This window comes from Leucopleurus acutus (genome assembly GCF_964270905.1).
Source record: "Leucopleurus acutus genome assembly, chromosome: 8".
In the NCBI taxonomy this organism is placed as follows: Eukaryota; Metazoa; Chordata; class Mammalia; order Artiodactyla; family Delphinidae; genus Leucopleurus; species Leucopleurus acutus.
This window is the reverse complement of record NC_139151.1, coordinates 73,908,140-73,932,473: the sequence shown is the minus strand read 5'-3', so window position 1 is coordinate 73,932,473 and position 24,334 is coordinate 73,908,140. Positions and strand designations below refer to the sequence as shown.

Below are 24,334 nucleotides of genomic sequence, written 5' to 3'. Positions count from 1 at the left end.
ACAGGGGCTCCAGCCTGGCAGCGACTGGCAGGCACTGGGATGTTTAAGAGATGAGAACTGATCCAAGGACTTGCAAAGGATGGATTGAGGGAAAGTTAGGGTTGAGATGAAGATAAATCTCTCGGGGTTACTTCTTATTAATCCAATAAATACACACATATGCATACATAGGTACACATATTTTTGAGCATCTAATATGTTCCAGGCACATGCTGGGGAGGGTGGCTGGGACGATGGCCATAATAAAGGGGAGGACAGGGAAGGCCTCACTGAGAAGTTGCCCAGGACTTGAAGGAAGCGAGAAGGTGCCAACTGGATATCTGGGAGAACATTCCAGACAGAGGGAACCGCTGGAGTAAAGACCCTAAGAAGGGAGTGTGCCAGCCTTCTAGGGGCAGCCAGACAGCTGCTGTGGCTGGGCAGGGGCACAGGTGGGAGAGGAAGGCAGGGGTAGGGGTGGAGGCAGGGACAGATCCTGCAGAGCCTTGTGGGCCCGTGTGGGTGGGGAGGGGATGGGGAACTGCTGCAGGAATTTGGGCAGAGGAGTGATACGATCTAACATTTTAGCTGTCGCCGGCTTGCTGCGTCACGTTTACACTGCAGGGGCAGCGGTTAGGAGGCCACAGCAGCAGTCCAGGCAAGGGACAGCGATGGCTCCACCCAGGGTGTTTCAGGGCAGTTAGGAGAAATGATCAGAAACCGGATACACCGTGCAGGAAGAGCAACAGAACTTCCTGACCAATTTAATGTGGAGTGAGGGGGGCGGGAGGCAGGAGTCAAGGGTGACCCCAAAGGTTGTGGCCTCAGCAGCTGGTGGGCAGAGTTTCCGTCATCTGAAATGGGACAGGCTGCAGGTCAAGGAAAGATAAGGAGTTATTTCTTCCTCTAAACCCAATTACTCGTCAAGGCCAAAGTCTTCCTGTCTACAGACCAGAGATGGGCTGGTCTCCTTTTCTCTGCACTGCTGCCACCACTGACCAGGAGTCTCCTGCCCGTTCCCCAGGACAGCAGCCCCCTTCACTCTTTGCCCTGAGGCACTGGAATTACCAGGGACCATGAAGGGGGGGCTCCCTGCTCCCTCCTATCCACCCCCAAAGCTGCTTCTCTCCTTCCCCTTAAGTGAAACCCTTCCACACACAGACGGTAGGAAACCCAAAGGCATCTGACGTCTCAGGAGAAAATCACCCACCACAGGATGACCCAGGCTGTCCTCCCAGCTGTCAGATGGGGCTGGGGAGAGGAACGCTACAGGGCCGGGCGGGGCCCCGCCAAGACAGAAGGGGCAGGGTGACAACTAAGGGATATCCTCCTCACCTCCTGACCATGTGGAGCTGGTGGGAGATGAGGGTGGAAGGAGGCAAGGGAGAGGAGATGACATAGAAAGTGGGGTCCGGCAGGAAGAAGACCCCAAGAGTGGCACCAGTCTAACTTGCTGAGACGCTGCTCCCGTTTGAGTGCGGGAGACAGCGCATTTCTGGAGTTCCCTCCGTGGATCAGCTCTTTGCAGTCCCATTTTACAGAGGAGGAAACTGAGGCTCAGGTTAAGCCTCTCACAAAGGGTTAAATATCTCACTCAAGGTCTCCCAGCTGGAGCCAAGATCCAGACTTGAAGCTTTCTAACTACAAAGCCTATTTCCATACCTTTAATGCCACTCGCTGGGCCACAGGATCAGAAACGTGTGAGGCAGGGCGGGGACTAGAGGGCAAGGGAACACCCGGGGTGCACAATTTAAGGAAGCACTCACCCTCATGGGGCCGAGCCTGCACATGCAGGAACCTGGGAGTGAGCGCCGCCTTAAATTTCACACCCTAGGCGCTTGCTTGCCTCACCAGGTCTGGCCCTGGTATGTGGAATGATGCACTCACTTTGTCAATGGGGATTGCGGTGAACTGAAAGGGCACACAGTTTCATTTCGAAATCCCGGGGATGCCTCCGATGTGAGTCAAGTGTTAGTCAGGTGTTTGTGGAGGTCTCTTCACAGCTAGTTCTCCTGTGTCATGGGGGCTTCAGAATGTACCTGTTTCAGGATGGACTGCCAGCAGAATTAAACTTGAACAGTAATGAATTATACTTGGCAGGAATGACAATGACGAGTTGATCTGAGCCTGCTGGCCCGACACCTGGCAGCACAGTCCTCACAACGGGAGCCCTGAACAGGTGGTAAGGCCACGGTCCGCACCCCAGCCAGTGCCAGCTAATTAAGCTGGCTTTGTGTCCTCGCCATAACTCTCAGGCAGAGCGGCCCCTGAGGTCAGATGGGCTGCATTTGACCTTCAGGCTGCCTGCTGGTCGCCTGTGCCTCTGGAATTCTAGCTGCTCACAGGGAGACTCAGGTCTCATAGGAAGCAACCGGCCACTCTTGTCTCCTAGGGCCCTGAACAAGAGGAACTGAGTTTATCTTGCCGCAACAGAAGAAGGACATCTCTGTTGCTTAGAAATGACAGTCTTGGTGGAACTTCGGTCACAAAGGAGCCCGTCATAATGAGGTGCTGCAGCCGTGCTTCCAAACAAAGCTCCGTGATTAATGTCTGCACGAGCAGGGCAGGATAATAAACCAGGAGGCATTATTTCCAGTGGTATTCCTCATTAAAAGAAAATCCATCATTGATCCCTAATTGGAAGCCTCGCTCAATGAAGCAGAAAGATAACTTAGCAGATCTAAAAGAAAAGCTGACTTGCTCAGGGCTACTCAAAAATCCCCATTTCAAAGAGAGAGAGCCCAGAAAATCTAGCACCAAGGATTAAATTCTAAATCAATGCCAAGAACTGATTCTAACACCATCCCCCCAAAACTGCAGACTGATAAGCAAAGAAGGATCTTAGAGAATATTTACCTTAACCTTGAATTTGCAGACGTGGAAGATGGGACCCGGATGCCTCCTGGGACTTGCCCAGCTGGTAATGACAGCTATTGACAGCAGGACGGGGTAGCAGTGCAAGGGTCCTGATTCACAGTGGGGGAACTTTTATCCCCCTAGATGCAAATGATGGCTCCAGAATTCTGCATTTCCATCTATTCCTAACAGCCCCTCCTTGGGAGAGGATGTCACATAGTGGAAAGAGTCTAGGCTTTAAAGGGAGACAGACCTGGGTTCAAATCCCAGCGCTGCCACTTAAAAGCTGTGTGACCAGGACTTCCCTGTGGTCCAGTGGCTAAGACTCTGCGCTCCCAATGCAGGGGCCCTGGGTTCCATCTCTGGTCAGGGAACTAGATCCCACATGCTGCAACTAAGAGTTCTCATGCCGCAACTAAGACCCAGCGCAACCAAATAAATAAATAAATAATTTTAAAAATAATAAAGTAAAATAAAGTATTCGGGAGTTTGTGAGTAGGTTATATGTAAATACTACACCATTTAAAAAAAAAAAAAAGCTGTGTGACCTCCAGCAATTTACTCTACCTTGATGTGCCTCAGCTTCTCTATCTATAAAATAGGAAGAAATGTCCCTACCTAGCTGGTTGTTGGGCAGATTGAATGCACTAATGCAGATGAAGTAGTTAGCAGAGTGCCTGGCACACAGAGTGTTCAACCAACTTCCCTTTCTCTTTCCATTTTCCCACCAGAGCCACTGCTTTCAAGATGTCATCACGGGACAATATCCACTCAATACATCAGCCAATCATTATCCCAAAAATGAAAAGAGTTAATGTCAATTAAGAACTGATCATATGCCAGGTATTTTTTATATATATATATTTATTATATATTTATATATATTTTATATATATAATATATATTATATATATACATATATACATATATATACACATATATATAATATATATGTGTGTGTGTATATATATATATATATATATATACACATATATATTCTCTCACCTAATCTTAGAACAGCTCTACGAGGTATGTACTATTATCCCCATTTTACAGATGAGGAAACTGAGGTTCCAATGGTTAAACAGCTTGTCCAGAGTTACACAACTAGAAAGTGATCAAGACGGGATTTGAACTCAGACTGGTCTGACTCTAAAGCCACCAGGCCATCCTTCCTCATGTTGCCAACAAGGCTGCTGTTCTGATCCTCCTCACCTAACACCTCTTCTCCTGCCAATCACACTTTCTAGCCTATCCTGCTAGAGACCTGTCCGGCCACTTCGATTATGGTTGAAGGTGCCCTCTCTCCATCTCTAGCTATACGTGATGGTCCTGCAGTTCGATTTTGGCTGAGCAAAGACATGGTCCCTCTTGCTAAACAATCACCACCTGGCTGGCCCTTTTTTTTTTTTTTTCGGTACGCGGGCCTCTCACTGTTGTGGCCTCTCCCATTGCGGAGCACAGGCTCCGGACACGCAGGCTCAGCGGCCATGACTCACGGGCCCAGCCACTCTGCGGCATGTGGGATCTTCCCGGACTGGGGCACGAACCTGCGTCCCCTGCATCGGCAGGCGGACTCTCAAACACTGCGCCACCAGGGAAGCCCTGGCTGGCCCTTTACTGCCACTCCAAGCTCAGTTCCAGGTCACGGAAGGCGAGGAGCCCAGGAAACCTCAGGACTCACAGGACGTTACTGTGAGGGTCATGTTAACATTTCCTCATCTTCCTGCTGCCCTAGAAAAACAATTGCTCCAGTCTCATAATACTCATTCAGAGCTAGCAGGGTCCTCAATCCCAGCTCTCATTTTACAGAGGGGGAAACAGAGGTCAGAGAGGAAAAGTACGCCCAGCTCACCCAGCAAGTGTTCTGACAGAATCATGTTAGAGCCAGCAGGTCTTAGACATCGCCCAATCCAACTGCCTTCACTTTAGAAATGAGACAACCGAAGCCTCCTGAAATAGCTAAGATAAAGAAAATCCGCTTTCCACTTATCGGCTAAATAAATAAAAGCTAAGGGCAAATCCGAAGCTCAACCAGGTTTCATCGTCCAAGCGGAGATGTCCCTACACAGAAAACACCACGGAAGGGCTGGGGGGCTAGAACCCAGGTCTCCTAACCCCCAGTCTGGCTCTCTCCCCACCTGATGTCATTTAAGGGCACCACTGGCTCAGGTGACCCTGACCAAGCTGCCAGAATCCACCATTCAAGTCCGTGTGGAACCAGATTACACGGAGGGCACCAGAAAGAATTGTTATCAGACGGCCCTCGTGAGCTTGTCCATGAGTCCAGGGAGAAGACAGACCGCTCTCTGTAGCTGATGGGTGCCAGGTGTGGGTGCCTGGTGGGGCCTGTGAAGCATGCCTGGGAGGTGAGAGGCCGCACGGACCCTCACCCCCGTGAGGCCGGATCCTTCCAAACGGGTTGTTTGCTATTGTGACCACAGTAAACCCTGGCCTGGACGACTGGACCAAGCCAAACTCCGCAACCTATGGTCTCAGAGTCCACCATCACATTCTATTCCTTGGGCCTTAAAGACATTTGGGGTTTCATGCTGAGACATGCAAATGACTCTTCAGATGATGAACTCGTATTGGTTATCATCAAAGTGGTTGGTTAACCGTTTCACGGGGTTTTTCTAAAGCAGCAGGAAGATGAGGGGAAAACACTGGGACCTTTACCACAACCTCCAGCGTGTCCTGAGGGACCCTGCACACCGTGCCTGCCGTGCCTTGGAACTGAGCTTGGGGTGGGTGTCCCACCACCTCCAAAGGACCTGACAAGCGACTATCTAGCAAGAGAGGCCAAGCACGTGCTCGACCAAACTCCCACTGGCAGGATTATCGCCCTGTCATGCTGGGGGCACGTGGGGTGGGAGAGTGTTGGGATGGGGTTGGAGAAAGGGCACGAAAGGCGGAGAACGGGATGGTCAGGAGTGAGGAGAAGGAATCCCCTTCACAACTTTGATCTTCTTCCAGCTTCCCGGGAGGAGCAGTGACTGAGCTGGCAGCCAGACCAAGAAGCAAAAAGCCGGCAGCACCAACTCTAGACTTTCGGGAGAGATTGAATCATATCGGGGAATGCCATCTGCTGAGTGAAGGGTCCCCAGTAGGGAAGGAAGGAAACTCACCACAGAGCCCCCACCATCCACTAGGAGCCCTGAGTACATCTGTCTCAGTTAACCCTTAAAACCTCCCGGGGAGAAAGGCATCATTATCCCATTTTACAGACAGCAGTGAAGTCACTTGTCCAAGGCCTCACAGCTACTCAGGGACGAGTCAGAATTCCACCCACGCCTCCCGACTCTCATCCCAGTGCCCTTTGGCTGCTCTATGACACAAACAGCCCTGGGGGTCCCAGAGCGTTCTCTCAGATAAATACAAGTTCTTACTTTTCCTGAAGACTTGATTCCTTTTGCCAGGGATGCATACACAATCACCCAAGCCAGGAAGAGGCAGAAGGCTAGTGGCCACCTGATCTCGCCAGGATATTCAATCCCTGCAGAAATCTTCAGCACAAAGTACCTATGAGTTGAAAGGAGAGAGAAGGGAGGGGAGGAAGGAGGGGAAGGATGAGCTGGCGGAGGTGACAGTCTGCAGGCTTTATCTTCCTGCAGAGCCTCAGACAAAATCCCAGCATCCCCACCCTCCCCATCAGGGACCTGATCAGATCAGGTTGTGAGGGATTTGCTGATCCGGGCTCCCTCCCACAGCTGTCTGCGGTGAGACCAACTGAATTTACCCTGCTTTTAATTAATTATGGCACTAAAGGGGCTTCCCTGGTGGCGCAGTGGTTGAGAATCCACCTGCCAATGCAGGGGACACAGGTTTGAGCCCTGGTCCGGGAAAATCCCACATGCCGCGAAGCAACTAAGCCCGTGTTCCACAACTACTGAGCCTGCACTCTAGAGCTCGTGGGCCACAACTCCTGAGCCCGCGTGCCACAACTACTGAAGCCCGCGCGCCTAGAGCCGCGTGCTCCGCAACAAGAGAAGCCACCGTAATGCATATCACAATGAAGAGTAGCCCCCACTCGCTGCAACTAGAGAAAGCCCGCGCGCAGCAACGAAGACCCAACGCAGCCAAAAATAAATAAATTTTAAAAAAAATTATGGCCCTAAAGGACCTACTGTATTAGCACAGGGAACTATACTCAATATTTTGTAATAACCTATAAGGGAAAAGAATCTAAAAAAGAATATGTGTGTGTGTGTAACTGAATCACTTTGCTATATACCTGAAATTAACACCATATTATAATTCAACTATACTTCGACTTAAAAAAAATTATTTATGGCCCTGGGCGGGCTCTGAACAAGGCTATGTCAGCTCCACCGTCATCTGGAGCTGCCCCAGGAGCAGTGCAACAAGTCCAACAGCGTCGGGGGCCCTGGTGTAGCGGCCCCTGGAATGGGCATTATGGAGGCTGTCGTCTTTCCATAAGGACACATCAGTGACAGAAACTCTAAACTGTCAAGGATGATTTTTGTGTGTTTCTGTATTGTTCTGCTCTTTTGTGGGAACGTATCCCAATAGTTTTTGTACAACTTTAAATTTAAAAAATTCAGTACAGAGTCATTATGGTAAAAGAATTTAAAATGCCGCTGTGCATTTTGGTTCAGGCTGTGATGAGCATGCCCCAGGGCTGAGGTTGGCTGAAATGTAAAAGCAGGGCTGGCGTGGCCTTACTCAAGGAACGTATTCGAAGACAGACAACCAGCCGCAAACAGAAGGGGGCTGGCGCTCATCTGTAGCGGCTGCTGGCACCTGTGTGTAAGCTGAAGGTGGCGACGCCCACATCCCTGGCTAGAGGGCGAGCAGGCAGCCTCATCCCTGGGGACAGGAAGCAGCTTCAGAGACCATGAGTCATGACGCCAGAGGGGACAATCCCCTCAACTCTGTGATAAAGTCACATAGCCTGGATGAAAGTGCTGTGCGTGTAGGTGGGTGTCTTTCTGTGACCTGAATCAAGGGCCAGCCAGCATCCAGACTCTACTGGACTGCAGACATGACGGCCGAGTGTCCTGCCCTGCTGAGGGAAGTGAAGGGGACAGCACCCCTCCGGCCAGCTAGCCAGCAACACTGTGAGAGGCTGTTTTGCGGTTCACAAGAGCAACCCGGAGCTCTTTTAGTCTCAACTCCTGGGGCAATCTGGGCTCTAGAGTAGAGTAGAAGTCACCAAGGGTGGAACCAGCCTGGGCTGCCAAACCTTAGGGACCATACTTCTAAAGCACTGAAAAGGACCCCCAACCCCACAATGGGCAGGCCATCTAGCCAACAATTCCACGGCCCCTTGGCCATCTCAACTACTCCCTGATTTAATAAGGGATATTGGATGGCCCCAAGAAGCTCCTGATAACATTCCCTCTTGAAAACTAAGGCTGGTTCCAGAGGATTAGCAAAGCCACCAAAAGCAGATTTGCAAAACACTTCATAATACACCTGACCACATGGATTATGGGATCAGATTTCAGCCCACCACGAGGTCAGACTCCTTTCTCAGAGCTCAGGGTGAATCAAGGCCCACCCTCACTGGTCCTACGTTTTCTTCAAAGGGGATTATTTCTTCATTCAGCCTAAGTGCCCCCTTTCTGTTCTACAGGAAACATCCATGTGCCCTCTTATCCACAAGAGAGAAAGCTTGGAAGAACTAGTGGGAACAGTAGTAACCACTTCCGATTATCTAAGTAAAGGCCACAAACCAGGGGCCCCCTGACACATGCATTTTACGTGACCCCAGTGTTTCATCTGAATTCGTTTGCAAACATTTAAAGTGGGAGAGACACATAAAAACTCCTATTTTATTTCCAACTTCTCTTGTAAAATGGAAGCTCTGGCAGCACTGCCCACAATTCCCATAAGACAGGGGCCAGTTGGAGCTGAGCATCAGCAGCCTCCCTTCCACTGGGCAGACCTCCCCTCCCATTGGCCACAGTCCCCACCATTCTCTATCGTCTTACCTCTACCTCCCTACCAAGCCCCCAAGTACATTTGAGTTTACAAGCCCCGACTTAAGGCTTAGCTAGAGAACATTATCTACTCTCTGTTGAACTCTGTCTCCATCTACCTCCCTTATGAAATAATTCCCTGAACGTTATTAAATCTTCCTGTGGTGGCTGAGGATTTCCTCAATCCCCAAACCTCAATCCCCAGTGTCTGGCAAAATGGATGAAGAAAGTAGAAAACTAAGACAGAACTGTTTAAAAAAGAAAAAAAAGGAAAGAATTAGTTCTTCTTTAAACCAAATCACTGATCATGATTTGTTTCCTGACTTTCCTGAATTTTTGTCTCTCTTCCCCTCACAAGTGCAGAAGGAAAAAAATAAAACAAGTAAAAACAAAAAACAACCTAGTCAACTGAAGGTCTGCTTAGATCGCATCGGAGGAAGGTTTTGCAATGTTTTTGGCATCAGCGTCATGAACTACAGCAGCACCAATTCTGTTCCCACCAGCATTCAGCCAACTCTCCTCTCCAGGCCCACAGGGCACAGTAACCTGCTCCCAGATGCCAGACCAGGGAAAAAAATCTTCCTCCCTGAGCATCTGAGTAGGTAGGGAGGTACAGAGGGAGGCAACCCATCCCTCTAGTCTACAAGTTGGATAGTCACTAATTCACTGGGTTTCTCTTAGAAAAGTTTTTTAAAAATCTTACTTGAAATACTCTTCACTCCCACTGACAAATGTTTTGTTGGCCTGGCTGGTGAAATTAACCATTGTCAAGTTGGGATAAGCCGTCATGCAGAAAGTTGAGTTCTTGATCTGTATTTTGGGATGGTCACTGATCACACAGGAATCTGTTTAGGAGAGGATGGAACGAAAACACAGTTAAATCTGTACAGAAAGTAGACACGTGTATCTCTCTAGCAACTTAAAAATAAAAGCCAAACATATTTGCCAAATGTTGGAGAGTAACTTTGCGAGGGTATTAACCGAGCAAAGCTAGACGCAGATGAACCCCCAAATTGTGTGCTATTCATCCCAGAGCCCCCAGTACCCCCCAGCAGTGCCCGGTCCTGGCAACAATGGCTCTCATTTCTGGAGCGCTCTCTACACGCCAAGCACTTTACATGCATTATCTCACGTAAGGCTCACAACAGCCTGTGCTGTGGGTACTATTGCCTCCGTCTTTCAGATGAGGAAAAAGCCTCAGAGGTTAGGTCATTCTACCAAAATCACACAGCTAATGAGGAAGAGAATCAGGATTCAAAGCCAGGTCGTTATGACTCCACAAAAAATAAATGGCTTGCAGAAATGAATTTTAATGAGACATAAGTAAAACTTCTAAAGGGCTCTACCACAGAAGGCTCACTAATAAGCCCACCTTGAACCTACTGCCTGGCACAATGGCCGACATACAGAAGTTCCCTAAGATACGTGTGCCACGCGCTTTCTGCACACTCGCATGTGCTCGTGAGCCTGCAACAGGACTGAACACAGTGGTTCTCAACTGCGAACGAATTTGTCCACTAGGGGGCACTTGGCAATGTCGGGGGACATTTTTAGTTGTCATATTTGGGGAAAAGGGTGGTACTGGCAACTAGAGGGCAGAGGCCAGAGATGCTGCTAAACGTCCAACAATGCACAGGACAGCCCCACGACAGAGAATTATCCAGCCCAAAATGTCAATAGTGCTGAGGCTGAGAATGCCTGACCTAGGCTGGGATGGGAACAGGGAACTAATCAGGTGAGTCTTAGCATGTCAGGTACCGTGCTGGACGCTTTACCAATTATTATCTTGTGGAAGCCTCAGAAGACCTGGGAGGTGCCTATGATGATCCTCATTTGAAATAGGAAGATACTGAAGTCTTCCTGACCACATTACAATGTTTCTATGATCACTTGATGGATATTTTAGATAAAGAGTCCACCGGGATTAATGCCAAAGGATATTAATTTATAAAGAGATGAAAAGTAACAATAACAACAATAACTAACACTTATATGGCACTTACTATGCACTATTTTAAATGTCTTATATGCATTAACTAATTTGAGCCTCACATCACGCCTGCGAGGTAGGTATTGCTATTATCTGTATGTTACAGGTAAAGAAACTGGGCACAGAGAAGTGCGGTTGCTTGCCAAGGTCACACAGCAGAATCAGGAGGCAAACAGTCACTCTCTCTTTGGAGGCCATGCTCTTAACCACTTTACTGGGAAACAGAGAGCAGGGAACATAAACTCAAACACCTTCAGAAGCCAGGCTGGTGACACAAATTAGAAAGATATAAAATGGAGGGTAAAAAGGGGTGGCGAAACAGAGAGTACGGTCTGCCCTCCGTATCCGCAGTTTTACATCCATGGATTCAATCAACCACGGATTGAAATTTCGATGGCGGTTGGCTGAATACTGTTTTCATTGTACTACACCATTTTATATAAGGGACGTGAACAGCTGCAGATTTTGGTATCCGAAAGGGCTCCTGGATCCAATCCCATTAATACCGAGGGACGACTTACCAGGCAATCAGTGCCATGCTTTGCTAGATGTCCTGATAAAAGATGCAGAAAATCCGGATATTTACATGAAATCTCTCCATTTTAAAACATTGGAAATAAGGCCAAATTGTCTTTAAGCACTGTGGACCAAAACGAAACAAAACAAAACCAAAAAAAAAAGCACGTGCAGCCTAGATCTGGTGCATGGACTCCCGATTTATGCCCTCTGTGGAACAGCAAAGTGGGTAAAACCATGGGTTCAGGAGTTCCACCAGCCCTGAGAGCTTGGATGAGTTCCTTAATCTGTCCAAGCCTCCATTTTCTGATAATAGTGTATCTAGTTTGAAGGTTGCTCCAAGAACCAAATTAAGTGAGATAGATCATGAATGGAAAAATGTCATGCAATGCTTAGCACACAGCTGGATTCAGTAAAACTTAGGCGCAATGCACTCGCCATTGTTATACCTTTGCATGGGGTGAGCATCTCTAATCCTCAGCATCGCCTCTCAATCCCACTTGCCAGCCGTAAATTATCTACCACCTCCCACATATCCCCCAGAATATCTCAGAATACTGGATAAAACTGCAAAGAGTAATTAAAAGAATCCCTTCCCTCTGATGAGTCCTTTAGACCAGAATTTTTCTAAACAGCAGTACTACTGACACTTGGGACGAGAAAACTCTCCGTTGTGGGAGGCTGTCCATGCATTGCAGGGTATTAGCAACATCCCTGGCCTCTGCCCACTGGATGCCAGGAACATCCACCCACCCCACCCCACCCCACCCCAGTTGTGACAACCAAAAATGTCTATGAACACTGTCAAATGTCTCCTGCCAAAATCTCCCAGGTTTGAGAACCACCAACCACTATTAGAGTCCTCAAAATACCTTCTTACTCAAAACTATCTTCTTTAGTCAAATAACAGAGACTTTCAGGGGGAATCTCACCTCATAATTATCAACTATTTACCGAGGAAGCATTTGTCTCCCCCAGCAGGCACCAGAATGAAGACAATTAAAGCGCCATCCATAGCCCTTTTCTGTAAGTAAGCACAGAAGTTATTTCTCGCCCTCCTGCCCAAAAGTACGTCCCCTAAGACAGAAGAGATCGCTAACACACGGGCAAACGCCAAATCGCTTGCTTCCAAAACTGGCACTGAGAAGCACATGGGCAGCTTCCCTACAGAGCGTCTCTGGGCGTCTCTGGATCACCGCTCTCCCCTGCAGTGCAAGGTCACAGCGTCCCTGAGGCACTGCAGCAGGGCTCCCTGCAGCCTCAAGCCTCCTGCAACATCCCTTCCCACCACTGGGCGGCAGAGGCGTGCTTCCCAGCACACTGCGCCTTCAGGTCGGCCAGCAACGGGAGGAACGATGGGCCTGTCATCGGCTGGCTCTGCGGCCCAGCAACCCTGAACAAAGAACGGCGATAAGGATCGTGCTGAATTGGAAGCTGTTCGAATGAGATTCTCCTTACGCGGGCAATTATGAATAAATGAAAGCATGTGAAAGACTGGGGAGAAAAGGAATCACTGAATTAAGGTTCTAATGAAAATTAAGCCATTCCAGAAACAGAAATGATGTTTGTGCATTTCCCATTTTAAATGACCCAGCTAGCTCCCAATTTCAAAGAACAGTTGTTGGTCTTACTTGGTAGGGCATGGATTAGCCCTTCAACATTACAGATACCTGGAGGGTTGAATGCCCCTTAGGAAGACAGCCTCTCTCACAATCTACACCTGAGAAATGTGTGGCAAGCTCAGCCTCCACGGTGGACGGAGCCAGGGCTTTTGCCCATGGCCGGAGCAGGTACAGGGTCCTGGCATCTGAATGATGAGGTAGGGCTCCCAGGCAGTATGTCCCTAGCAGAGCTGAGGGGCCGTGGGATAAACCCCTCCCTGCTATGAGTGAAGGTCATAATGGCGTGGGAATCTACCCCCATCTCCTGGGACAAGCTACCCACTAACACAGGGTACGGTGGTTATGGGGTTGTAAGGGGGAGGGTGAGCCTGGAAGGTCATTTGTGGAACACTGCCCTGGCGGAGGGAGTTTTTCCATTTCCTAAACAAGCTTCTCTCAGTATGGCCACTTGGGAGGCAGCCTGGGACTATCTGGACTCCGGTCTTGTCCAGCAGAGCAGTGGGGCTACAAAGCTATCCATGTCTCTATAAGTCAGGCCATCATCCCCTTTTCCAAGACACCCCAGGACCCCAAAGGATCAATACTTACACAAAGGATACCTGGCCCCAGTCAAGTGAGGATAACCCAGGGAAGGACAGATTGAGGGGCTCCACTAAGAGAGGGGAAAGGATTGATACCTCCATTTTCAACAAACAAACAAAAAATTTTAAAGCACTGGCTAAGAATGAAATAAGATCTGCCCAGCCTGTCCATATGTTTCCAGGGAATAGAGTGAAAAATGTCCATTGTCTCTCTCTGCTCAGAGCTTGCATCGTTTTTACGGTTTATACCAGTCGACAAGGTGCTTAGCTGTAATGTCTTCACTCTGCCTTTCATGTTCCCTGGGATATTGTGAGCCAGGCAAAAAATTCCACAAAACCAGGGGGGGCCTGCACCCACACGCCTGGCCCAGTCACTGTGCTCAGCTTGCTGTAAAAAACACACACACACTATATATATGTGTGTGTATATATATATACACGTACACATACATATATATACATATATATTCTCTGACTATAAAATAAATACACATCCCTGATAGAAAATGTAGAAAAAAAAGAATGGCCCCAAGTTTACCAGTTAACATTTTGCGTATCACCTTCCTATATGTTTTCTAGCCAGCACATATTGTTAGTAAAAATGAAATCATACTATAAATTGGTATCCTGCTTTTACACTTAACATGATATGCTGACGATTTCCCTATGTTTAATGAATATTCACTTTTAAAGACTATAGAATACTTCATCCTATGGATGCACTATAATTTATTTGAACCATGGAATTATTGAATTTTTGTTACACGTCTGTTTCCGGTGTTTTCCTAGATTGCAAATATGACTGCAATGAACAATCTCGAATAGTCCTTACCTGTGTCTCTGATTTTCCTCTAACAATAGATCCCCAGAAGTGGAATTACTAAGTCAAACTACTGTTTAAACGAGCTTTCTTTTTTTGGGGGTACACGGGCCTCTCACTGCTGTGGCCTCTCCCGTTGTGGAGCACAGGCTCCGGTCGCACAGGCTCAGTGGCCATGGCTCACGGGCCCAGCCGCTCCACGGCATGTGGGATCTTCCCGGACTGGGGCACGAACCCGTGTCCCCTGCATCGGCAGGCAGACTCTCAACCACTGCGCCACCAGGAAAGCCCCTAAATGAGCTTTCTTTTAAACCTACAGAATCTCAGCTAAAAACATCAGTTAGGGAACAACTGGACAGATGTCACTCTGCCAGGGCTGATAGAATAGAACCTTCAGGAACCCTCGATGAGCAGAGAATCAGGGGTCATGAGACCCAAATCCTTGTGCTGGCTCTACCTTGAGACTTGTGGTCTGATACTTCCACCCTCTAAGGCTTAGAGTCCACTTTGTCACCTGTGAAATAGTGATCACGTCACCTGCCCCTTGGGACGTATAGAGCTCTTATTAGGAATAGCAGAGACATCATTTATGAAGCTGCTTTGTAGACTGAGGAGCATTTAAATTGGTCGTTAGGACCGTGGCCTTGGGAGGCAGGCAAACTTGGGGTCAAATCTAAGGTCTACCACAGAGCTCGCTTTATAAACTTGAGCTCCAGATTTTTCACCTGTAAAATGGAAATAATAATTAAACCATATGTTGGCTTGTTGTCCGTCTTTTTTTTTTTTTTTTTTTCGGTACGCAGGCCTCTCACTCTTGTGGCCTCTCCCGTTGCGGAGCACAGGCTCCGGATGCGCAGGCTCAGCAGCCATGGCTCACGGGCCCAGCCGCTCCGCGGCATGTGGGATCCTCCCGGACCGGGGCACGAACCCGTGTCCCCTGCATCAGCAGGCGGACTCTCAACCACTGCACCACCAGGGAAGCCCCTGTTGTCCATCTTAACATTGATAATATGAGTTAAAGGGTTTAACATGGTGCTTGGTGTGTAGTAAGTAATGCTGGCTATTATTATTAAGGTGCTGCACACATATTAGTGGATATTGTTGGCAGAGGAGAACGTGTTTCTGAACTCCTATCCCTCGAGAGGAACAGCTGTGGGACACACGTGACCCCTGAGGGAAGTGTCCAGGGAAGCTTCCTTGGAGGCTGGATCAAGGCAACAGCTCTCTTTGGAAGAGGTACTCCCTTGGAAAGTAACTTCCGTCCCAGACACAATCTGGGAAAGACAGGCAGGGCACTGGGATGACCTTGAGGTTTTTCTTCATTCCAGCCAAAACTTTTGGCAAAGTTTTGCACTTTGCCAAAACGACATTTTTGGGAATCCATTCCAGCAGCAGATTATTGGTTGTGAATCTGAGAACAGCTACCTTAAGTGGGGTATCTGAGTGGGGTTCTCTCAGACAGCAGCTTTGCCGAGGTGACCCTGAGTTGGTAGGGACTCCAGGGCAAAGAAGGTGGGCACTCCATTCCAAACATGGTTCAGGGCAGCTTAATTAAGGGATGTGGGCAAACACCAACCTGCTGGTTCTTACCCTTGGGGGCAGCTGGGGAACTGTAAAAATAGATTCCTAGGCTCCATCCCCAGAGAGTCCAACTTAACTGGTCTGGGCTGGACCCTAAGTGATGTCTTGATTTGCTAGTTCCCCAGGTGATTCTACTGTGTAGCAGCTTGGGCTGAGAACCACTGCACTAAGTTAAGAATCCGTCCACGTGGCGATTGTAAAGATGAGGGCACTGAGGCCCAGAGAGTCTAGAGGCGCTTACTCTTGGTCATTCCACTGGGCCGCACACCTGGGAACCCCACAAATCCCCATCCTCCCATTCTTGAGCACTCAGGTGCACTGGGTTTGAATTTGATGGGCGCATGTTTCCAGTTTCAGCTTTCCTGCAGTCTCGTTCAAAGCCTCTCAAGGTGGAGGCTGGACATGTTGTGTGCACACATGCACATGTGTGGAAAAATACTCCAGTGTGCATTACTGCCTTTAGGAATGTGCATCTCTCTGGGGTGTGGGAGGGATGGGTCATCTTCTCTCTTACACACTCGAAGCATTTAAGTAACTTCCTACTTCTGCAGTGTGCAGGCTGTCAGGGCAAAAGTGCTGGTTTGGGGGACCAACACTAAAAGCCAATCATACAGAGACCACAAGATTCTGACTTCAGCCAGATCCAGCTTAAAGGGAATAACAGATCCGCTGGGGAGAGAAGAAACTACTTGCTTATTGGTGTCCATTAAAATGATCAGCACCTGCAAAGGCAACTGATACTAGCACCTTCTATTTGTATGTTTTTCCAACTACGATCATATCCTCCGCTTCTTTTCTCCTTACAGAGGTAAGTAGGATGAAGAATGTTGTTAGTAGTTCTATTTTTCAAATGAGGAAAACTGAGATCCAGAGAGAAGTTACCTGACACAAACACATGTACCATCAGGGGCAAAACGTCTTACAGATCAGAAGCCTTGCCAGCCTCTCTGCACTGTTCCTCCTCACCGTCACGCCCTTGCCCTTGACCCAACAAGCTGACAGTTCCCCCAAGTCCTCAAGTCCCAGTGGATTTCAGGCCCGAACCAGCCTTCCCCCAGGCACACGCCTTGCCTCCCTGGGCAGCCTTCCCCTCTTCTAGGTTAGGTCTTCTATCACAGGTCCTCAGTTCAAGTGTCTCTTCTCATGTTTACCTCATGCACTGGGCAGCATTTTGTGAAGTGTGGACCCAGGATCACAAGCATCGCTCCCCTAGATGCTAGACCCCATTGCTTTACAAGTTGTACCGTGCATGTGAGCCACCTGGGGACCTGACCCCAGCCAAATCTAGTAAATCAGACTATTTGGTGGACTTGTAATTCTACATTTTAAACAAACACTCCAGCTATTCATGAGCAAACAAAAATTTGATTACCCCTCCTCTAGGCCACGAGTTCCTTAAATATTAGAATTAAGTACATTTGATGTTGGTTTTAATCTCTGTGCCCCCAGCACCTAGCGTAAAACCTGGCAAACATAATACGTGCTCAATTCGTCTTCGTTGAATGAATGAATAGTTCACCTAGTGTAGGTATATCCAAACTTACCTAATAAAAGTTTGGTTTTATCTTTGCATTCTGGCGTGTTCCAAGGGTTGTTGCAGGAGCCCCAGGGCAGCACAGACACAAAGGAGGCAAACAGGTAGAAAAGTGTGTAGCAAATAATCACGTTGTAGTATATGGCTATTAGGACGGAGATGATCAGCATTGCGATGCCGCAGCCTGTGGAAGCAAAAGTTCCGGGATTCATTCCCTCCAAATCCTGCGGAATCCTTACAGTTGGGCACAGGGTGGGGACCTAGGTCTTGGCTCTCTCTTACAGATGGATACGCTAATAGTGGAATAGACTCTGTGTCTACCAGGAACACTGAGGCACTCTGCCAGGAACGGAACGATGCCAGAGGTGATCTTCGGCCATTCTCCAGAGGGCCCCAGTAGTGAAACCGATCAAACAGAGAAGGAAGGAGCAGGTTCTCCTGGTCACAGAAGCAGGTCTCCCTCCCCGGGGCCACGTGGTGCCACGGAGGGCAGGGGAGGGCTGAGGGAGCTGGAAGGCAGGGGGGACTCACCTTGTAGGGCTGGGATGGCCTTCCACACAGACACCGGCCCCTGGCTGGCGAACTGGCCCAGAGACACCTCTAGGAAGAAGATGGGCAACCCTGCCAGAGCCAGCATCATCAGGTAAGGGATGAGGAAAGCACCTTGGAAAGAGAGAGTGCGAGGTGAGAGCCCAGGGAGGCCCAGGCCAGCTGGCTCCACCTTCCCCCGCAAGGAGGAAGCTCCCTTGCCTTCTCTAGGAAGCTTTCTATATTCCAGCTCAACCACAGGTACCCAGGACATTTAAGAGCCCTCCTCTGAAATGTACAAGGGTACCCTGCAAACACATTCTTTTTTTCAGTTCCCCATTGGATGGGTTGCTAGGGGGTGCATACTGGGTGAGTTTTCTTTTCTCTTCTTTCTCTTTCTTATTCTAGTACCTCAATGTCTCCAAATTAAGCTCTTCTAATGTTCAACAAATCCACATCTTTGATTCACTACTGGAGTCAGATTTGGTGAAATCTCATTGGCACCTCAGCCCTCCAAAACCTTAAAATCTTCTAAGCTAGGACTCCAGGAGCCCTCAACTTGTCACCTGCATACCTTCTGCCAACCAGGGTTGGACCCGCTCTGCCAGACGGGTGGCAGGGACATCCCTTTCCCCACTGCCTCAGCCATCACACACGTCTCAACTTCCTTCTCCACATTAGAAGTCCCTTCCATCCTTCAAGGTCAACTCAAATGCTTCCTCCTTCAGGAAGCCTCCTTTCTCTATCCTCCCACAGTACCTCTCCCCAGGCGCTAAGCACTTGACACTATTTATGTGGGTGTCTCATCTAGACCGAGGGCCCCTGATGTTGATCCTTCCCGTCTATTCCCCAGAACGCCCAGTCTAGGGCACCAGTAGCTGGCAGGCCTCCGCAGACCTCCTGAGGGTTCTCTGGGGTTCTTTATCCTCAAGGATTCTTTGAGGTTGTTCGGTAGAGGCTTGGGGAATAGCCATGATCTTTGGACAAGGGAGTGCTGTTGCAGAGTCAGAACCAATTCAGACTCGAGATGCCAGAGTCCAGAACACTGGGCTCCACTGAAGGAAAGCTGATCTTTCTGTAGTCTCTTCCTCCTGCTGGAAGGGCCTTTCCTGTCGGGGCAAAACCAGGGCTCTTGCTTTAAACCAGGGCTCTTGCTTTATCCTCTCCTGAATGGGTTTTCGAGAAAGATGTAGATTGCGCAGTCTTTCTCTTTTGCTGCTGGGAGGGAGGAAGCGAGCTCTCCACCCGCGCCGCGAAAGGGCCCGGAGCCGCAGTGCGGAAGAGGTTGCCTACCCTCCCAGCATCCGGCTCCCTGCGCAGCCCAACACTTTGCAGATTGCAGATCGCAGATCCCGGGCGAGCAAAGCACGGACCCTTTTGACTTGTCCAGCAAGGAGAGCAGCAGGGCTGCAAAGTTGCCGCGCTCCCTGGACTGGAACTCCCTTCCCACCCTCAACCTGAGTGCCCGCCCCCTTTCCTGGTACTGTAAAGCTTAACAGGGCACCCTGGTCTGGGGACTCCCTGCAGAGAACCAAGGGGTAACACGGCTGGGGCGCCCGTATGTGTGTGGCCAGCATGCGTTCTTCTGTTTCCGGGGCACCCCTGATTGCGAACGCTCTGCGCTCCTCGTAAATACTTGTCAACGTGTCCTAATTTGGAATTAGGGGGAGGGTATTAACATATTTTTCCGTTTTCATCATCACGTGGGGCTGCATCTGTCCCTTGTCCCTGTGCCTGGAGCACACCGAGAGACCAAAATCAAAAAACAAAACCAAACAAACAAACAAACTTAAGCTGCCTAACCCGATGGAGTGAGGGGTGCAGCTCTGGTCTCCTTGGTCCAGTTGAGAAGCTGTGAAAGGGAATCCTGGGTGCAAATTCCTATTCCTAGAGGGGGTTTGACTTGTCACTTTAGCCCCGCCTTGCAAAGGAGACCGTGAATGTGCCGGGTCCCTCCTCGGTGGGCAGGGGAGAGGATCCTAGAGGCCTAACTGGCGTCCTCCCCATTGTAGAAACGGTTTTCCTTCCACCCAGTGAGGACAAATGAAACGGAAACCGTTTTTGCAAAACGATTTTTGCTAAAGTCAGAATATGCCCTGCTTGTGCCCATGAGGATGTGTGTGTGGGGGTGCTTCTAATAGATTTTCAACAGCACAACGCCCAGCCCCTCTGTTCTCCCCACTCCTGGTTCGCCTTTATCCTGCGTTCTGCACGACCCAAGCGCCCATTCCCAAAGTCTCCTATGTAGGCTCGGATTTCCAGGTTATGATCTTAAAGCCTCCTTAATTCAGTGTCCAGGATCGCACAGCTCCTGGCTCTAAAGTTGTTTAAGTGCGGGGAGTGTGTCGGGTACCGAAATACCTGTGGGCTAAATTAGGATTTGAACTTCCCTGCACCAAGGCTCAGTTGGATCAGGGCCCAGCCCCCCAAGCTGGACCAGTGAGGAAGCGTGGGGACCCATCTCTTCTCTGAGCTCCATCTCCAGACAAAAGCCTCCCGGATCTAGTGCCAACCTCTTTCAATAGCTCCTGCCCTCCGGCTTCACACGGATGCCCACAGGGGACGAACTGGAGTGTGAAGAGGCTGCTCTGAGCCTCCCCTCTCAGCCTCGGTCCCCGTCCCAGGGCTCTGTGTCACCCCCCAACCCACAAGTGCCCGCCCCGCCACGCCGCAGGCGGAAAGAGCGGAAAAGCCATACCTCCCCCGTTCTGGAAGGCCAGGTAGGGAAACCTCCAGACATTGCCCAGCCCTACTGCATACCCCACCATGGACAGGATGAAGTCCAGTTTGCTGGACCAGTTCCCTCGGGCCTTATTCTCATCCCCTTGCTCGTCCTCCTGGGGGCGGAAAAGCACATGGTCGGATACCAGCCCCGGGGAAGGTCTGCAAGCAGGCCCCATTCCGCCCCTCCCCCACTGCTGAGGATCCTTCCCAGCAAGCAGGCCCCCACTTTTCAACCGAGGATGCATCGGCAAGCAGGACCCCAATTCTGAAGAGAGGATGCATCTACAAGCAGGGCCCTGACCCTTCAACCCTGCAGAGAGTCTGTCAGCAGGAGGCTCCCAATTCTGATCAGAAGAGCCATCTTAAATAGACTCCTGAACCCCTCTCTCCCTGCAGTCAAATCACACCAGCAAGCAGCTTTCCCCAAACCTTGAACTGTAGGTGGATTGCAAGCAGGTCCCTCCATCCCCAACCCATGACCGAGAGTTCATTTGGCAAGCAGGCCCCCAATATCATGCCTAGAGTCCCCAGCAAGCAGGTTCCTAACCAGCCCCTCCTCCCAAAATTCCTCACACCCCTTACTCAGCCCTTTCTTTTTTTGGACCCCATGCTAAGGCCAGAAGGAGAGCTGCAATGCCTGAAGCCAGCCAGAGCCCCTGCCTCACTTTCTCTAAAGCCTACGGGCAGGACCTGCCTGGTCAGCTCACTGAAGGGGGCACCTTTCAGCAGTGGGGCAAGGGAGGTGGGAAGGAGAGAGACGCGGGGGTGAAACAACAGGAAGAATGGAGAAACAGACATGTAAAGAGACAGGACATTGAAAACCTTGAGTTCTGATCTAAACTTTATCGTCCCAGCTGGATAACCCCAGGCAAGCCACTGGCCCTTGCTGAGCTTCTGTGTCCCCATCTGTAAACTGAGGGGCTCAGAATCACTGTCCCCTGAGGCACCCCCCAGCTCCCGCAGTCTCTGGATCTTTGGAGCTCACCTCTCCAAGCTCACACTAAGATGCTTTCTTGGGGCAGTCCCTGGTTCTGGAATGCCTCACTGGAAAGCAGAAAAAACTGTAGGTGAAGCCACCTCAAATAAACTCGGGAAATGTTCAGGACACCTGGACACCACACAAAGCTGCCAGGGACCCAAGCCACTGCACAGCTTCCAGCTCCTCAGTCACCCTCCACCTCATTCTAGCAACCTGGCATGTCCACACTGTTCCACAGGCCATGGAGGGTAAAGAAGCACCTGCCCAAATGGGAAGGAAGTCTTGGGGAGAGAGGAGGAGGGTCAAGGTGGGTGTCAGAAAGGTGAGAATCGGAAAGATGGGCAGAGCTGAAAATAGGCAAAGGCAGGGCTTGATCTATACTGAACATCTTTAATAACCCCACTACACTCCTCCCACACACAGACCACCTCCAGCCACCACCACCCCACTTCAATTCTTCCGGGGCTACGAAGGGTGGGGATTCCAGCCCTTTTGCCGCAGTGCGGAGGTTAAGCAAGGCATGCGGAACAAATTTTCTGCCTCTACCTGAGGTCACACTCTTGGGCACACGCTGTCACTTGTTGTTAATGCACACAGTCAAACGCTCCAGAGGTGAACCCCAAAAGCAAGGGCGAGCGGGAAAGCCTAAGTTTATGTCCATTTCTATTGTATTCAGTTATTGTAACAGCTGAGCTCTTGCTGTGTGGGCATGTATGTGTGTGTGTGTGTGTACAAACACTAGAGTAACTAAGAAGGGCTATACATACCCTAGATCTCACACAGGCAGATGTTCTGGTTCAAGAGCCCACCACTGGCTACACACGCTTAGCCCTTGAGCCCAGGGGAGGAGAGGAGATAGCAGTAGAGGCAGGCAATGGGAAAGGAAGAGCTAAAGTATGTGAAAAGGGATGGAGGAAAGAAATCAGGGAAGGAGGGAGAGAAACTGGAGGGAGATGGAAGAAGACAAAAGTCCATATGGGAGGGGGGCCACCAGGAATAGCTGCCTCATCCCTAACTCAGGACTGGGATTTGCTTTGTGGGCTTTTCGTGCTTCTGGTTGAGCGTAAAGGATCAAATGCACAGGTGAATCCAGGTTTTGGGGGCCTGAGGCTCATACAATTGAGAGAGGTACTCTAAGAAAAAATATACCAGGTTTTGGAAAATATAGGCTCTGAGGCTTAAACTTCAGTACTGGCCTCATGTAAGCCACCTCTCATCAAATGAGCTCTCATGTGATAAATGTAATTCGCAGTGCAAAGCCTACAGGACTTAAGTGATTATTCCCCCAGGTTTTTCTCTGTATTTTCTTCTCCTTTTTTAAATTAAGAATTGTTTTGGAAAAAAACAAAGACCCAGTCATTAGCAAGAGGGGGTTCTGTCTGCAGAAAGGGGCAAGAATCTAAATGCCTCAACTACTTAATGAGTCTGCACCTGGATTTCCGCTACCACTGAGGCTGGGAGGGGGCAGGTAGCGGCAGGTCCTGAGGTCGCAGTTCCTCTGGCAGCTTCGCTGCAGCCCTCGCGCCCTGAACCAGTGACCCCAGCGCAGTGCGAGTTTCCGAAGCCCCAAAGCTGCCTCCCGCATCCATCACCTGGCTCTGCCATCCGGTCTCCCCATCAGCACACGTGCACCCGCTTCGGCCTGGCTCGCCTCTCGCGCGGCTGGGGAGCAGAAGGCGGCGCGGCTCGAGCGCGACCTGCTTACCTGGGCGGCAGAGGTGGCCACGCTGCCCGGGAGCACGGACGTGATTCCATCCGTGCCCAGCACCACGGTGCTCTGGCTCATATTCACCCAGCCTACGGCCGGGGTATTGTTCCGCTCCAGGGTGCCCTTGCCCACGCTCACGTTCGCATCCCCCTCCGGGCCGTGCAGGGCCGGAATCTTACAATGCAGCGCGTTGCCGGGCCCGGCGCCCCCTGAAGGAGGGGCGGCCTGCGCGCCGTGCGCCTCGCTCAAGTCCCGCAGAGCCGCCGAGGCCGCCGGCGCCCGCGGGCTACCGAGTTTGCAAGCCCCTACTCCCGGCCGCTCGGCCTCGCAGGCTCGCGCGTCGGGGAAATGGAAAGTTTGGGCGCCGGTGGAAGAGGACCTTGGCACACGCGGCGGCGGCGCGGCGGCGGCCGCGGTAAGCCCCTGCTCCGGGCTCGTCCTGGGTGCGCACGAGCCATCGTGGTGGCCCAGCGCCACCGCCGCCTCCAGGCTGTTGGCTGGTTGTTTATTCATTTCCTTGGGAGCACCACAATCCTGCAAACATAATATGAAGTTCGTGCAAAAAAAAAAAAAAAAAAAAAAGAAAGTCACGGCAGCTTTAAAAATACCTGTATCTACCTATAGAGATGTTCACAACTCAGGTCCAGACATAATATCTAGGGAACAAATTGGAATCTGGATTGTTTTTTTCCTTCTCCAAGAAAAACTGTAATCATTATTTCTCAGTCTGTCCGTCTTGTGGATAACTGGATGACATAAAGAAACTAATATTCTTCTCCCTGATAGAAGGTGAACTAAGAAAAGAGGCAGAAATGCTTTTTGGAGGGGGGAGAAGTGGAGGGCGGAAATCACCCTACAGCCATGACGTCCCTGCCCTCTTTGGATTTCACATCACGACTGTAGAGTGCCCACGTTCCCATCACCATTGTAGAAAGATTCTTTAATTTTCCGCCCCATTTCCTTTGTCATTC

General features: G+C 50.1%; 1 protein-coding gene across 1 annotated transcript in view; it reads right to left on the bottom strand.

Moving 5' to 3' along the window:
- The window catches only part of SLC6A5 (solute carrier family 6 member 5), a gene marked incomplete at its 3' end in the record, with an annotated part of 52,575 nt that extends 28,485 nt beyond the window's left edge, over nucleotides 1–24,090 (bottom strand). Inside the window, exons 1-6 of the mRNA XM_082844686.1 lie at nucleotides 23,361–24,090; nucleotides 20,651–20,789; nucleotides 17,956–18,087; nucleotides 17,435–17,608; nucleotides 9,484–9,625; nucleotides 6,225–6,357 (exon numbers count right to left, since the gene is read on the bottom strand). Of these exons, the coding sequence (XP_082700812.1) occupies nucleotides 6,225–6,357; nucleotides 9,484–9,625; nucleotides 17,435–17,608; nucleotides 17,956–18,087; nucleotides 20,651–20,789; nucleotides 23,361–23,876 (1,236 nt within the window). The 5' untranslated portion in view covers nucleotides 23,877–24,090. The remainder of the gene's footprint in view (nucleotides 1–6,224; nucleotides 6,358–9,483; nucleotides 9,626–17,434; nucleotides 17,609–17,955; nucleotides 18,088–20,650; nucleotides 20,790–23,360) is intronic.
- Nucleotides 24,091–24,334: the final 244 nt, after the last annotated feature.